This window comes from Euprymna scolopes, chromosome 19 (genome assembly GCF_053919585.1).
Source record: "Euprymna scolopes isolate OS-2025 chromosome 19, ASM5391958v1, whole genome shotgun sequence".
Taxonomy (NCBI): Eukaryota; Metazoa; Mollusca; class Cephalopoda; order Sepiida; family Sepiolidae; genus Euprymna; species Euprymna scolopes.
Window position 1 is genome coordinate 117,435,702 of NC_136500.1, and position 18,829 is coordinate 117,454,530.

Sequence of the window (18,829 nt, forward strand, 5' to 3'; positions counted from 1 at the left end):
GAAAATAATAAAATATAAATGAATATTAATAGAGAAATTATTAGTTGACCGAATCTGAATTAGAAAAGGTAAAGAATGCGTGGTTCCCCGTGAGTGCACAATAAACGAGGTATAAAAAATTACTAAGTTCAGCATTTGCCCCTCCCCTCCAATTTAGCCCCCAAAGTCCACAGGGGACGTCAAATCTTGGTGAAAATGAACAAACGGTGCATCTTTAGGCTTTATCATATGTAAATTTGAGTTCTGCGCCTTGCAAAATAAGAAATAACTAAGTCCATCATCCCCCCATTTAGTCTTAAAAGTCACCAGGGCCTTAACATATTTAAATTTGAGTTCAGCACCATGCAAAACATCTAAACAGACATACACAAAAAATTTTGGACAAATATGGTAAAATAGTCCCAAAATGGAGTGTTTTTATTAGCCCTAAAAGAGCCCCAGGGGCACACCCAAGAGTTATCGCGAAGTATAGACAAACAAAATTATATAGAAATCAGTTAGTTAGAACTTTTCAGAAAGTTTTATAAAAATCCAAATTATCAAATATTTTTAATAAGCACAAAAGTGTCAATTTTAGTCATTTTAACCCGAAAGACACCCCTGGGGGGGGGGGGAGCTAAATTTTCTCTGAAAATCCATTCTGCTACTTTTTTATTATCATGTTTAATGTTTGTGCAAAAATGTCAAAAAATTCCAAGGAAAGACGAACGGACGAACGAAAATGGCGAATTTACAGGTTCACCCTCCTTTTGTCGGGGGACAAAAAAGGGTATAAATAAAGAGTAGATATATTTTTGAATACTCTTATCATTATTATTATTATTATTATTATTATTATTATGATTATTATTATTATTATTATTGTGTATTTCAGTTAATTTAAATAAATTAGTAATAGTTTTGGGAAATATATAGCATAAAATAAGTAAATATATTTATTTATAAAATATTCCCGTGATAATTGATCTCATTTATTTCTGTTACTTTTGAATTTTAATTAATAATTAATAACTTATTAATTATAGTTAATAATTAATAAATTATTAATAATTTATTAATTATTAATTAATGAATTCATTTCAGTTACTTTTACTTAGGTAGTAATTCTGTGTGAGATATACAACACGAAATTAAGAATTGATTTGACAAAATATTTTCATTATTTATGTTATAATTAGTTTCAATTACTTTTGTTAGTAATTGCTCCAGAGGGAGTTTTAAAACATGAAATATAAAAATATAATTTTAAGTACACTTACGGCAACCTAGTGCAGCTCTCCATCTTGTAAATACTTCCATTTTTTCACATTCCTTTGCAAAAGCCTCGTACGCTTGACATACGACCTTCTTTATAATCTTGGGGAAGGATTTTTGTGCACATACATCTGTTTTGCAGGCTTCGTAGTAAATATTTGCCGTAGCGTTAAGCACCTTTGTCAAGCAAGTTCCAAATTCTCCGTTCCTATCCATTAATGGGCTACACGCTTTTGTTTCGTCGTCTGTACAATTTGCAACATAATCCACAACTGTACAGCTGGAAAAAAAAGAGATACAGATTAAAGAATAGGTATTTGCTGTTTTCTGTCTGACATTAACTAAAATAACAGTTTAAGCAAACATTGGATTTGACATCGTTTTAAATTATTACATTTTTTATAAGAATTTAAAAAAACTTTTTCTTAGCAATTTAATTGCCAAACTTCAGCACAGTTATCCAATACATGTTGTCATTTTAAAGAAAACTTATATATATATATATATATATATATATATATATATATATATATATATATATATATATATATATATATATATATATAATCCGCGATCTACAATATGCAATTTAATACTTTATTACGTGGATGGTGTTAAATAATTTAGGAAATATGTTCTGTACACTCTATAAATAGAATCTGCTCCGGGCAACTAATTAATCAATATCCACAAAATCTGACTTAATACTTTTCACAGGTGCTTTTTGTTTGTACTGCATCATTTGTACTGCATCTTTTTGTTTGTACTGCATCATTTGTACTGCATCTTTTTGTTTGTACTGCATCATTTGTACTGCATCTTTTTGTTTGTACTGCATCATTTGTACTGCATCTTTTTGTTTGTACTGCATCATTGTGGGGTCTTTGCAAAAGGATGCTCATTCTACACCGAGAGCGGTTACCCCAATATATTAAAATTATCAGCAGCAGCTAAAATTTACTTACTAATGTGTTGTCAACAAAAGGTACCTTAATTATTCGATAAGCTTTTGTGTTTCTAATGTGCAGAAATTTTAAACTCGTAGTTTTTATCACATGAATTTATTGCACCGACAGAACTTAAGACGAATAAAATATCCTTATCCATATTAGAAGGCAAACCGATGGACAGTTAAAATAACAGGCCAAGAAATATAGACAGGTATAATTAAGGCAGAATATGGCGGTATGTTTTGTCTTCATTTTCCTAATATACGGAATAAATTCATAAGAGCAAACAGTTAATAAAACATGTTAAAAACACTTTGAAAAAGAGTTGAAAACATATTTAATCTGAAAAGGAAACACTTGATAAGTGGATAGTCCTTAATCCACGGAGTTTCAAAGAAATACGTTCCTTCTCATCAGAGGGTAGGAATTAGCAAAATGTGGGATCGGATTTTGCATACAAAAGTATTTGATGAAAGTACAAGTCATTCAACGTGAAGCATATGGAATATGGCGAAGAAAAAGGTGATTACACATGAATGGATAGTCTGGTGAAAGGTAAATCATCCAATGACGGTAAAATCCAAAAATATAACTTCAAGAAAGTTAATTGAGTTTCCATTTGTACAAGTAAAATCCAAGGAAATACATAGATATATTGTGTAATGTATATAGTCGTGATGCTGTATAACTTAGATAAATGAATAAATTATTATGTAAATCTATAATTAAATGATATTAAATTAAATAATTTTACATCTTTTTACTGAACATGTAAACTAACAAAACGAATACATCTATTATACAAAGTGTGAAGTTATGATAATTTTTAAATTAAATGAATTTTAATCTTTTCTACTGCTCATGTCATTACTGTATACTTATGATCATCTATAATATAAATCTCACCTGTCTGCTTAAATGTATGTATGTATGTATGTATGTATGTATGTATGTATATGTATGTCTGCCTAAAACTTTCGGCAGAGACAACGGATTTTCATGAGATCGGTATCTTTTTGAAGCACGACCCTTCGGACGGAAAATATCGAAAAATAGGCTACAACATTCATTTCTTCACTCTCAACTGAGCACTGTTCTACAGGGGGGCGCAAATTTCGCCGATATTTTCGAAAGGCATACCCTCTTTTCGATTGACTAGCACTAATTTAAACATTCATTACGTCCGGCTTAGCGATGGGCGCAACAGCAAAGGCGTCACATTGTTTTTTCACGTTCTTTTCCTCCTTCTTGGTACAAGTTCGAGCCTGCCTGCCTACTACGACATTTTTTTTTAGCTCAACACACACCTCCAAACACACGGGCAACGCCAGGCACCCACGCTAGTATATTAATAGAATAACTTTTCATTTTCCTACTGCTCATGTTCACTGACACAGAATGAATAGATCTATGTGTTGTTTTATAAAAGTTTACATGTATAAAAACAAAGAATAAATGCAAAATAATTACTTACTTTGTTTCTGGTTTATCGCTGTCATCGACGACTTCATAACTTCTTCCAATTAAAGAGAATTTGTTGTTTGACGAACTGACATCATCTCCAGATTTTGTTTTATAATCATCTTTCTGCAGATTACAATCGCCACAAATTCCAGTCAATTCTTCCATATACCTGCTTGGTACTGTCACAATTACTCTGTGGCCGCCATCAAACTCAACTTTTAAACCAAAGTCGGTCCAAATAATAACCCAACCAAGCGAAAAAGTAGCATCGACTTTCAAATAGTTCGTCAGAGGAAGAACCATTAAATAACCATTGACCTATTTTTAAAAATCACAGTAAAATTAGATTTTAAGACTATGATAACTTCCAACTATTTGGATTCTTCAGACGACTGTTCTCATCTTAATTGTTATTCTCACAACATTTAGACCGATGTAATCAATGGCGCGTGTCCATAGTGACCGTTGATAAAGTACTCGATGAATTCAGTTATAAAATTACACTTTTCTAGAGTTTGAAGCATCAATCCTTAGTATAGGCGAAAGAGTGCAATTGCAAATTACTTAGAATTTTTACCCAATCATGGCTGATGGAACAAGAAGATGGTACCCCCATGGATTAAATAAAGGGTTCCGTTCGAATTTCCCTGCAGATTCCTCGAATCTGACCAAATGATTCTATTAAGCAGAAGTTTCCCAAACTCGACAAGAGATACATGACGAAGATCGGAGGTTACAACGACTGAAACGTAGTGAAAAAAGACAATAAGGATGAGAACAGTATGTATATGAACAATCCTTATCTCAAAAATTCAAATAATGTATATGAACAATCCTTATCTCAAAAATTCAAATAATGTATATGAACAATCCTTATCTCAAAAATTCAAATAATGTATATGAACAATCCTTATCTCAAAAATTCAGAAACCTAATAGGATAACATTCTAAAATATATTGATGCACAAAGTTTGGAGAAATTTTTTAAAAGATTTGATGAATTCGAAATTGGTAAAATAAAATGTATGAATTTATACATAACGTATCACTGAGCAAGCAAAGATATTTACAGCCTGACAGCTCCAGCTTTACCTATATCATAAATCTGGAGGCATCTATTGTTTTATTTGTTTGGTTTTTACTATAAATGTTGTTAGATTTTTTAGCTTATTGCATCTCGAATTCCAGAGAAGACCAACGGTCATTGCAAGCGACAATTCGCGGCCACTGCAATAATGCATAGCTATTTGCAATAGTTTTTGAAAGAGTTGGAGTGCGTGAAGTTGAAGGAAACTTGTCATTCGGACTCCTGGGGACACTATTTGTTATTGGCAGTGAGTAAATACTGATAACTGCTTGTGTGAAAACACCTCGTAGGTAAATGATAATTAGCTGTTGTTATTTTCGGTAGAATCATCTTGCTTTGTATTATAGTCTCCACAAATCCTAGTCACTTGCTCCATATACCTGTTTGGTACTATCACAATCACTCTGTAAACGATCTCAAACTAAAGCTTTAGACTAAAACTGTGATCCAACCAAGGATCTATATAGACTTTACTCGCGGGTAGTTCCATAGAAAGAAGAATCCTGAATTATAATTTATCTATTAAAAAGAATAACAATATAAATATAATTACAACATATGCTAAAACGTTAAAACAATATTTATGTACTAATTTTGTAGAAATATTTTTTTAGAAAAGATTTAAAATTAGTATCACCCGTTGCTCGGTGAATATGACATAAAAGTAGCAAAAAAAATTCGTTGCTCGGTGAATATGACATAAAAGTAGCAAAAAAAATTCGTTGCTCGGTGAATATGACATAAAAGTAGTAAAAAAAATTCGTTGCTCGGTGAATATGACATAAAAGTAGTAAGAAAAATTCGTTGCTCGGTGAATATGACATAAAAGTAGTAAGAAAAATTCGTTGCTCGGTGAATATGACATAAAAGTAGTAAAAAAAATTCGTTGCTCGGTGAATATGACATAAAAGTAGTAAAAAAAATTCGTTGCTCGGTGAATATGACATAAAAGTAGTAAAAAAAATTCGTTGCTCGGTGAATATGACATAAAAGTAGTAAAAAAAATTCGTTGCTCGGTGAATATGACATAAAAGTAGTAAAAAAAATTCGTTGCTCGGTGGATATGACATAAAAGTAGCAAAAAAAATTCGTTGCTCGGTGGATATGACATAAAAGTAGTAAAAAAAATTCGTTGCTCGGTGGATATGACATAAAAGTAGTAAAAAAAATTAAGAAAAAAATATTCGTTGCTCGGTGAATATGACATAAAAGTAGTATCACCCGTTGCTCGGTGGATATGACATAAAATTAGTATCACCCGTTGCTCGGTGGATATGACATAAAATTAGTATCACCCGTTGCTCGGTGGATATGACATAAAATTAGTATCACCCGTTGCTCGGTGGATATGACATAAAAGTAGCAAAAAAAATTCGTTGCTCGGTGGATATGACATAAAAGTAGTATCACCCGTTGCTCGGTGGATATGACATAAAAGTAGCAAAAAAAATTCGTTGCTCGGTGAATATGACATAAAAGTAGCAAAAAAAATTCGTTGCTCGGTGGATATGACATAAAAGTAGCAAAAAAAATTCGTTGCTCGGTGGATATGACATAAAACTAGAACAAATTCAGTAAAAAAAACCCGTTGCTCGGTGGATATGACATAAAAGTAGCAAAAAAAATTCGTTGCTCGGTGGATATGACATAAAAGTAGCAAAAAAAATTCGTTGCTCGGTGGATATGACATAAAAGTAGTAAAAAAAATTCGTTGCTCGGTGGATATGACATAAAAGTAGCAAAAAAAATTCGTTGCTCGGTGGATATGACATAAAATTCAGTAAAAAAAATTCGTTGCTCGGTGAATATGACATAAAAGTAGCAAAAAAAATTCGTTGCTCGGTGGATATGACATAAAAGTAGCAAAAAAAATTCGTTGCTCGGTGAATATGACATAAAAGTAGCAACAAAAATTCGTTGCTCGGTGGATATGACATAAAATTCAGTAAAAAAAATTCGTTGCTCGGTGAATATGACATAAAAGTAGCAAAAAAAAATTCGTTGCTCGGTGGATATGACATAAAAGTAGCAAAAAAAATTCGTTGCTCGGTGGATATGACATAAAAGTAGAACAAAAAATTCGTTGCTCGGTGGATATGACATAAAAGTAGAACAAATTCAGTAAAAAAAATTCCAGCACACCCCTGAAAACAAATCAAACAATCATTATCTAGTGCATTGTCGTATGTTAGTCACGTTAATTACTGGCTATAGATAAACAGCTAAAAATATCTTCACACAGAGAGATGGCGGCGGTTGCTATTGATGGTCACTGTCGACTTTGGCCAAAATGAAATCATCTCACTTCCACTATTGATTACTGTCTTACAGCAGCAGCTAGCTGAAGCTACTGGTTCTCAGTGTCAACACTGAGGGTTACTTCCAATTAGTGTTAGTTTAGGGCGATTACTTGTGGATACTAGTATTTATTGATGGGTTCTGGCTCCTTTGCAACTGTCACTGTTTGCACTTGGCGTTTACAGTGGGTTACTGGCAGCCATGATCAGTACTGACCCAAACTGGACTGCTCCAAATTGACATTGGATAGTACTGGATGCCATTGGCAAGAACTGGTGGTCACTGGCGATAGTGGTGCTTGAGGCATTTTGAGGAGTTTAATGGGCACTGCATATTTCTGACACTATTGGGCATTGTCAGTCACTGTCGATCATGAGAAATTTCGACGTCCATTGGGCTGCTCCGCAATAAAATCGTCTGTCATCAATTGTCGTGCACGGTCATGCAATAGGGCGCAATGTCATCATGTGGCGGACACTATCATTCAGTGGCAGATACTATCATCCAATGGCGATTTGATTGTTATTTTTAAAGTCAGTTTACAACAAGTATTGCATACCGTGTCAGAATAACTCATTTATTTTAATTTTTGGCACTGACTATAAATATTTTCTAAAATATATATAGAGTCACTTTTAAAATGATACCTACAAATACTTGCGAGTTCTGGAAGCAGACACCGTCAAACAAAAGAAATAAACGAAAAAATTTAAAAATAATAATTGCAAAGAAAGAAACCCACTAGAATTTTTTTTACATAGGAGTACCCACTTATTAAGGCCAGGAGGCCACTCGAGGATAAGGGTTAATAAATGTACAGTAGTCAAGGGAACAATATCATAGTCATCGTTAGTAGTGAAAATTTGGTAAATTGAATTACTTAAGGGGATGGCTCATTAAAAATTTGTTTACATTGGACTTGAAGACGACCATATTGTAGTCAGCTGGAAAGCAGGCAAACAGAAGAGAGTCTTATAGGTGTGCAATTCTAAGAAAGGAGCTTTGTTCATGGAATCTACGTTTAGGTTTAAGCACAGATAAAAGTGGAGGAAATTGATGTTGGTTTCGCTGAACGAGTGTTTTTCGTGGAAGTTTTTTTTTTTTAGTAAACATTTTAGAAAAATAAATTTCTTGGAATTTATTCAGTTAAGGGTTCGTGATCAGCTGTGAGAGACAATACATTATCACATTTGTAACAGTTGTAACTTAGAACAATAAATCACAGTTGTAACTTAGAACAATAAATTATCACAGTTGTAACTTAGAACAATAAATTATCACATTTGTAACAGTTGTAACTTAGAACAATAAATCATCACATTTGTAACAGTTGTAACTTCGAACAATGAATTGTAACAGTTGTAACTTAGAACAATAAATTATCACAGTTGTAACTTAGAACAATAAATTATCACATCTGTAACAGTTGTAACTTCGAACAATGAATTGTAACAGTTGTAACTTAGAACAATAAATTATCACAGTTGTAACTTAGAACAATAAATTATCACATTTGTAACAGTTGTAACTTAGAACAATAAATTATCACATTTGTAACAGTTGTAACTTAAAACAATAAGTTATCACATTTGTAACAGTTGTAACTTAAAACAATAAATTATCACATCTGTAACAGTTGTAACTTAGAACTGCACGCCTGTGGAATTGTCTTCCGTTTTCCTGCTTTCCGGCTGACTACAATATGGTTGTCTTCAAGTCTAACGTAAACAAGTTCTTGATGAGCCGTTCCATATAAGTTAACAAATTTGGCGAATTTCCATTACTATTGATTACTAAATTGTCCAATTTCTCTTGTACACTCTTTATCCTCGAGTGGCCTCTTGGCCTTGATAATGTGGTGATACCTGTGTAAAAAAAGTTTCACATTTAAAGATAAAACTTATTACTTTTATATAAAATCTTATTAAATTATGTTTTGCAATAAAACAAGCAACAATGACTGAAACCCACAGCTAAGTACAAAATGGTCGTCTTCAAGTTTAATGCTAGCAAATACTTGTTAAGCCGTCACCATAACTAATACAAATTCAGCTGATTTATTTATTTATTTATTTGTGGGCTGTTATCCTCCTCTTTCATAGTTATTTTAACATGTTTCGGCCAGTTATTCCTCTGGTCTTCGTCAGGTGGAAAACCGCGACGGGGTAAGAATGCAAATTCCTTTAACCGTATCCTCAGTAATTACCGCCTGCCATTGTTGTTGTCTAACCTCGTTTTTTGGCCAACTAATCTTCTAGCCGGCTTTGGGTAGAATTGAAACCGCTATCTTCAGACAATGAAACGTCATGAAACAACAAGTATGAAGCTGAAGACAACAGTCTATAAATAAGTAAATAAATAAATAAATAAATAAATAAATAATTCTAGAAATTACTCATCTCAAAGGATTCCAATAAAAAATTCTGCTGAGTTCAACCATCGTTTTCAATCCTTACAAAAATGAAAGTAAAACAAATCCCGATCAACGTCGGGTAGTTTAAGCTAGTAAACAAAAATTCTTACCATAAGTTTACTGCCTGGTAACATTCTGAATGTGTTACCGTTTATTTTAAGGTCAACAAATCGAGTGTAAGACACACGTGTGTTTCCACGATGTTCATTTTTAACTTCGACGGAAAACTTGGTTAACTTGCTCGAGGGTTTCGTTGCGGCCAAAGTATATTTGCATTTACCCATGAAATGAATCAGTTGTCCATCAAAGGTGATGTAATGTGGGTCGCCAAAAGCACGGCATACACAATCGCTCCTTTCTAAAACAAACATATTCATTTTCAACACATGTTACTTACAAAAGTGAATAGAAAGAAATAATAAAGCATAAAAAGATATTTCATTCATATTTGAAATTTACTTCTCCTGATATTATTTTTATTTAGATTAATATCACAATACCTCAATAACAAAATTATATACGTTTTCTAAAAGATACACATATAAATTATATACGTTCTAAATGAGACATGGATAAATTATATACGTTTTCTAAAAGATGCACATATAAATTATATACGTTCTAAAAGATACACATATAAATTATATACGTTCTAAAAGATACACATATAAATTATATACGTTCTAAAAGATACACATATAAATTATATACGTTCTAAAAGATACACATATAAATTATATACGTTCTAAAAGATACACATATGAATTAGATATTTTCTAAAAGATACACATATAAATTATATACGTTCTAAATGAGACATGGATACATTATATACGTTTTCTAAAAGATGCACATATAAATTATATACGTTCTAAAAGATACACATATAAATTATATACGTTCTAAAAGATACACATATAAATTATATACGTTCTAAAAGATACACATATAAATTATATACGTTCTAAAAGATACACATATGAATTAGATATTTTCTAAAAGATACACATATAAATTATATACGTTCTAAATGAGACATGGATAAATTATATACGTTTTCTAAAAGATGCACATATAAATTATATACGTTCTAAAAGATACACATATAAATTATATACGTTCTAAAAGATACACATATAAATTATATACGTTCTAAAAGATACACATATAAATTATATACGTTCTAAAAGATACACATATAAATTATATACGTTCTAAAAGATACACATATGAATTAGATATTTTCTAAAAGATACACATATAAATTATATACGTTCTAAATGAGACATGGATACATTATATACGTTTTCTAAAAGATGCACATATAAATTATATACGTTCTAAAAGATACACATATAAATTATATACGTTCTAAAAGATACACATATAAATTATATACGTTCTAAAAGATACACATATAAATTATATACGTTCTAAAAGATACACATATAAATTATATACGTTCTAAAAGATACACATATGAATTAGATATTTTCTAAAAGATACACATATAAATTATATACGTTCTAAATGAGACATGGATAAATTATATACGTTTTCTAAAAGATGCACATATAAATTATATACGTTCTAAAAGATACACATATAAATTATATACGTTCTAAAAGATACACATATAAATTATATACGTTCTAAAAGATACACATATAAATTATATACGTTCTAAAAGATACACATATAAATTATATACGTTCTAAAAGATACACATATGAATTAGATATTTTCTAAAAGATACACATATAAATTATATACGTTCTAAATGAGACATGGATACATTATATACGTTTTCTAAAAGATGCACATATAAATTATATACGTTCTAAAAGATACACATATAAATTATATACGTTCTAAAAGATACACATATAAATTATATACGTTCTAAAAGATACACATATGAATTAGATATTTTCTAAAAGATACACATATAAATTATATACGTTCTAAAAGATACACATAAATTATATACGTTTTCTAAATGATACACATATAAATTATATACATTTTCTAAAAGATACATATATAAATTATAGACGTTCTAAAAAATACAAATAAATTATATACGTTCTAAAAGATGCACATATAAATTATATACGTCCTTAAGATACACATGTAAATTATATACGTTTTCTAAATGATACACATATAAATAACATACGTTCTAAAAGATACACATATAAATTATATACGTTCTTAAAGATACATATACAAATTATATACGTTTTCTAAACGATACAAATATAAATTATATACGTTTTCTAAAAGATACACATATAAATTATATACGTGCTTACAGATACACATAAATTATATACGTTCTGAAAGATACACATATAAATAATATACGTTTTCTAAAAGATACACATATAAATTATATACGTTCTAAAAGATACACATATTAATTATATACGTTTTCTAAAAGATACACATATAAATTATATACGTTCTAAAAAATACACATATGAATTAAATACGTTTTCTAAAAGATAAAGATACAAATTTTATACGTTCTAAAAGATACACGTATAAATTATATACGTTTTTTAAAATATACACATACATTTTATATACATTCTAAAAGATACACATAAAATTATACGCATTCTAAAAGATACATATATAAATTATATACGTTTTCTATAAGATACACATATAAATTATATACGTTCTAAAAGATACATTATATACGTTCTAAAAGATACACATATAAATTATATACGTTTTCTAAAAGATACACATATAAATATATACGTTCTAAAAGATACACATAAATTATATACGTTTTCTAAAAGATACATATATAAATTATACAGGTTACTAAAAGATATACATATAAATTATATACGTTCTAAAAGATACACATATAAATTATATACGTTCTAAAAGATACATATATAAATTATATACGTTTTCGAAAAGATACACATATAAATAATATACGTTCTAAAAGATACACATAAATTATATACGTTTTCTAAAAGATACATATATAAATTATATACGTTTCTAAAAGATATACATATAAATTATATTCGTTCTAAAAGATACACAGATAAATTATATACGTTCTTAAAGATACATATATAAATTATATACGTTCTAAAAGATACATATATGAATTATATATGTTTTCTAAAAGATACACACAAATTATATACGTTTTCTAAAAGATACACATATAAATTATATACGTTTTCGAAAAGATACACATATAAATTATATACGTTCTAAAAGATACGCATTATAAATTTTATACGTTCTAAAAGATGCATATATAAATTGTATACGTATTCTAAAAATACACATTTAAATAATATACGTTTTCTTAAAGATATACATATAAATTATATACGTTCTTAAAGATACACATATGAAATATATACGTTCTAAAAGATACACATATGAATTATATACGTTCTAAAAGATACATATATAACTTATATACGTTCTTAAAGATACACATATAAATTATATACGTTTTCATAAAGATACACATAAATTATATACGTTTTCTAAAAGATACATATATAAATTATACACGTTTCTAAAAGATATACATATAAGTTACATTCGTTCTAAAAGTTACATATATTAATTATATACGTTCTTAAAGATACATATATAAATTATATACGTTCTTAAAGATACATATATTAATTATATACGTTTTCTAAAAGATACATATAAATTATATACGTTTTCGAAAAGATACACATATAAATTATATACGTTCTAAATATACACATATAATTGAGATATTTTCTAAAAGATACACATATAAATTATATACGTTCTAAAAGATACGTATATAAATTATATACGTTTTTTAAAAGATACAAATATAAATTATATACGTTCTAAAAGATACACATAAATTATATACGTTCTAAAAGATACACATATAAATAATATACGTTTTCTAAAAGATACATATAAATAATATACGTTTTTGAAAAGATACACAAATAAATTATATACGTTTTCTAAAAGATACACATATAAATAATATACGTTTTCAAAAAGATACATATAAATTATATACGTTTTCGAAAAGATACACATATAAATTATATACGTTCTAAAAGATACACATATTAATTATATACGTTGTACCAGGTACACATATAAATTATATACGTTCTAAAAATACACATACAAATTATAAACGTTTTCTAAAAGATACACATACAAATTTTATACGTTCTAAAAGATACACATATAAATTATATATGTTTTTTTAAAAGATACACATATAGATTATATACGTTCTAAAAGATACACATTAAATTATATGCGTTCAAAAAGATACATATATAAATTATATACGTTTTCTAAAGGATACACATATAAATTATATACGTTCTAAAAGATACATTATATACGTTCTAAAAGATACACATATAAATTATATACGTTTTCTAAAAGATACACATATAAATACTATACGTTCTAAAAGATACACATAAATTATATACGTTTTCTAAAAGATACATATATGAATTAAATACGTTTCTAAAAGATATACATATAAATTATATACGTTCTAAACGATACACATATAAATTATATACGTTCTTAAAGATACATATATAAATTATATACGTTTTCTAAAAGATACACATATAAATAATATACGTTCTTAAAGATAAACATAAATTATATACGGTTTCTTAAAGATACATATATAAATTATATACGTTCTAAAAGATACATATATGAATTATATACGTTTTCTAAAAGATACACACAAATTATATACGTTTTCTAAAAGATACACATATAAATTATATACGTTTTCGAAAAGATACACATATAAATTATATACGTTCTAAAAGATACGCATTATAAATTTTATACGTTCTAAAAGATGCATATATAAATTATATACGTATTCTAAAAATACACATTTAAATAATATACGTTTTCTTAAAGATATACATATAAATTATATACGTTCTTAAAGATACACATATGAAATATATACGTTCTAAAAGATACACATATGAATTATATACGTTCTAAAAGATACATATATAACTTATATACGTTCTTAAAGATACACATATAAATTATATACGTTTTCATAAAGATACACATAAATTATATACGTTTTCTAAAAGATACATATATAAATTATACACGTTTCTAAAAGATATACATATAAGTTACATTCGTTCTAAAAGTTACACATATTAATTATATACGTTCTTAAAGATACATATATAAATTATATACGTTCTTAAAGATACATATATTAATTATATACGTTTTCTAAAAGATACACATATAAATTATATACGTTTTCTAAAAGATACATATAAATTATATACGTTTTCTAAAAGATACACATATAAATTATATACGTTCTAAAAGATACACATATAACTGAGATATTTTCTAAAAGATACACATATAAATTATATACGTTCTAAAAGATACGTATATAAATTATATACGTTTTTTAAAAGATACAAATATTAATTATATACGTTCTAAAAGATACACATATAAATTATATACGTTCTAAAAGATAAACATATAAATAATATACGTTTTCTAAAAGATACATATAAATAATATACGTTTTCGAAAAGATACACAAATAAATTATATACGTTTTCTAAAAGATTCACATATAAATAATATACGTTTTCTAAAAGATACATATAAATTATATACGTTTTCGAAAAGATACACATATAAATTATATACGTTCTAAAAGATACACATATTAATTATATACGTTGTACCAGGTACACATATAAATTATATACGTTCTAAAAATACACATATAAATTATAAACGTTTTCTAAAAGATACACATACAAATTTTATACGTTCTAAAAGATACACATATAAATTATATATGTTTTTTAAAAGATACACATATAGATTATATACGTTCTAAAAGATACACATATAATTATATGCGTTCAAAAAGATACATATATAAATTATATACGTTTTCTTAAGGATACACATATAAATTATATACGTTCTAAAAGATATATTATATACGTTCTAAAAGATACACATATAAATTATATACGTTTTCTAAAAGATACACATATAAATACTATACGTTCTAAAAGATACACATAAATTATATACGTTTTCTAAAAGATAAATATATGAATTAAATACGTTTCTAAAAGATATACATATAAATTATATACGTTCTAAACGATACACATATAAATTATATTAGTTCTTAAAGATACATATATAAATTATATACGTTTTCTAAAAGATACACATATAAATAATATACGTTCTTAAAGATAAACATAAATTATATACGTTTTCTTAAAGATACATATATAAATTATATACGTTTCTTAAAGATATACATATAAATTATATTCGTTCTTAAAGATACATATATAAATTATGTACGTTCTTAAAGATACATATATGAATTATATACGTTTTCTAAAAGATACACATATAAATTATATACGTTTTCGAAAAGATACACATATAAATTATATACGTTCTACAAGATACGCATTATAAATTATATACGTTGTAAAAGATACATATATAAATTATATACGTATTCTAAAAATAAACATTTAAATAATATACGTTTTCTTAAAGATATACATATAAATTATATACGTTCTTAAAGATACACATATGAATTATATACGTTCTAAAAGTTACACATATGAATTATATACGTTTTCTAAAAGATATACATATATAAATTATATACGTTCTAAAAGATACACATATAAATTATATACGTTTTCTAAAAGATACACATATAAATTATATACGTTCTAAAAGATACATATATAAATTATATACGTTTTTTAAAAGATACACATATAAATTATATACGTTCTAAAAGATACACATATAATTATATACGTTTTCGAAAAGATACACATATAAATTATATACGTTCTAAGAGATACACATATAAATTATATACGTTCTTAAAGATACATATATAAATTATATACGTTTTCTAAAAGATACACATATAAATTATATACATTTTCTAAAAGATACATATATTAATTATATACGTTCTAAAAGATACACATAAATTATATACGTTCTAAAAGATGCACATATAAATTATATACGTCCTAAAGATACACATATAAATTATATACGTTTTGTAAAAGATACACATATACATTATATACGTTCCAAAAGATACACATATAAATTATATACGTGTTCTAAGAGGTTCGCATATAAATAATATATGTGTTCTGAAAGATATACATATGAATTATATACGTTCTTAAAGATACACATATAAATTATATACGTTCTAAAAGATACATATATGAATTATATACGTTCTAAGCGATACACATATAAATTATATACGTTTTCTAAAAGATACACATATAAATTATATACGTTCTAAAAGATACATATACAAATTATATACGTTCTGAAAGATACACATATAAATAATATACGTTTTCTAAAAGATACACATATAAATTATATACGTTCTAAAAGATACACATATTAATTATATACGTTCTAAAAGGTACACATATAAATAATATACGTTCTAAAAATACACATATAAATTATATACGTTTTCTTAGAGATACACATACAAATTTTATACGTTCTAAAAGCTCCACATATAAATTTTATATGTGTTTTACAAGATACGCATATAAAGTATAGTGGTTCTAAAAGATACACATCAAATTATATACGTTCTAAATGATACACATATAAATTATACACGTTTCCTAAAAGATACACATATAAATAATATACCTTCTAAAAGATACACATAAATTATATACGTTTTCTAAAAGATACATATATAAATTATATACGTTCTTAAAGATATACATATAAATTAAATACGTTCTAAACGATACACATATAAATTATATACGTTCTTAAAGATACATATATAAATTATATACGTTCTTAAAGATACATATATAAATTGTATACGTTTTCTAAAAGATACACATATAAATTATATACGTTTTCTAAAAGATATATATAAATTATATACGTTTTTGAAAAGATACACATATAAATTATATACGTTGTCTAAAAGATACACATATAAATTATATACGTTCTAAAAAATACATATATAAATTATATACGTTTTTTAAAAATACACATACACATTATATACGTTCTAAAAGATACACATAAAAATTATATACGTTCTAAAAGAACGTACATATAAATAATATACGTTTTCTAAAAGATACATATAAATTATATACGTTTTCGAAACGATACACATATAAATTGTATACGTTTGCTAAAAGATACACATATAAATAATATACGTTTTCTAAAAGATACATATAAAATATATACGTTTTCGAAAAGATACACATATAAATTATATACGTTCTAAAAGATACATATATAAATTATATACGTTGTAAAAGGTACACATATTAATTATATACGTTCTATAAATACACATACAAATTATAGACGTTTTCTAAAAGATACACATACAAGTTTTATGCGTTCTAAAAGACACATATAAATTATATATGTTTTTAAAAAGATACACATATAGATTATATACGTTCTAAAAGATACACATTAAATTATATGCGTTCTAAAAGATACATATATAATTTATATACGTGTTCTAAAAGATACACATATAAATTATATACGTTCTAAAAGATAAATTATATACGTTTTCTAATAGATACACGTATAAATAATATACGTTTTCTAAAAGATACACATATAAATAATATACGTTCTAAAAGATACACATAAATTATATACGTTTTCTAAAAGATAAATATATAAATTATATACGTTTCTAAAAGATATACATATAAATTTTATTCGTTCTAAAAGATACACATATAAATTATATACATTCTTAAAGATACATATATAAATTATGTACGTTCTTAAAGATACATATATAAATTATATACGTTTTCTAAAAGATACACATATAAATAATATACGTTTTCTAAAAGATACATATAAATTTTATACGTTTTCGAAAAGATACACATATAAATTATATACGTTCTAAAAGATACACATATAAATTATATACGTTCTAAAAGATACATATATAAATTATATACGTTTTCGAAAAGATACACATATAAATAATATACGTTTTCTAAAAGATATACATATAAATTATATACGTTCTTAAAGATACACATATGAATTATATACGTTCTAAAAGATACACATATGAATTATATACGTTCTAAAAGATACATATATTAATTATATACGTTCTAAACGATACACATATAAATTATATACGTATTCTTAAAGATACACATATAAATAATATACGTTTTCTAAAAGATATACATATAAATTATATACGTTCTT

The 18,829-nt window shown here is 26.5% G+C and overlaps 2 protein-coding genes across 3 annotated transcripts in view; one reads left to right on the top strand and one right to left on the bottom strand.

The window, feature by feature from the left end:
- Window positions 1-18,829, top strand: part of LOC145239898 (alpha-tectorin-like) — a 425,326-nt gene that overhangs the window by 279,245 nt on the left and 127,252 nt on the right. The window lies entirely within an intron of this gene.
- Window positions 1-18,829, bottom strand: part of LOC145239897 (zonadhesin-like) — a 113,660-nt gene that overhangs the window by 17,189 nt on the left and 77,642 nt on the right. The window contains exons 7-9 of the mRNA XM_080103516.1: window positions 9,577-9,824; window positions 3,679-3,986; window positions 1,260-1,534 (exon numbers count right to left, since the gene is read on the bottom strand). Coding sequence (XP_079959642.1) covers window positions 1,260-1,534; window positions 3,679-3,986; window positions 9,577-9,824 — 831 coding nt within the window. The remainder of the gene's footprint in view (window positions 1-1,259; window positions 1,535-3,678; window positions 3,987-9,576; window positions 9,825-18,829) is intronic.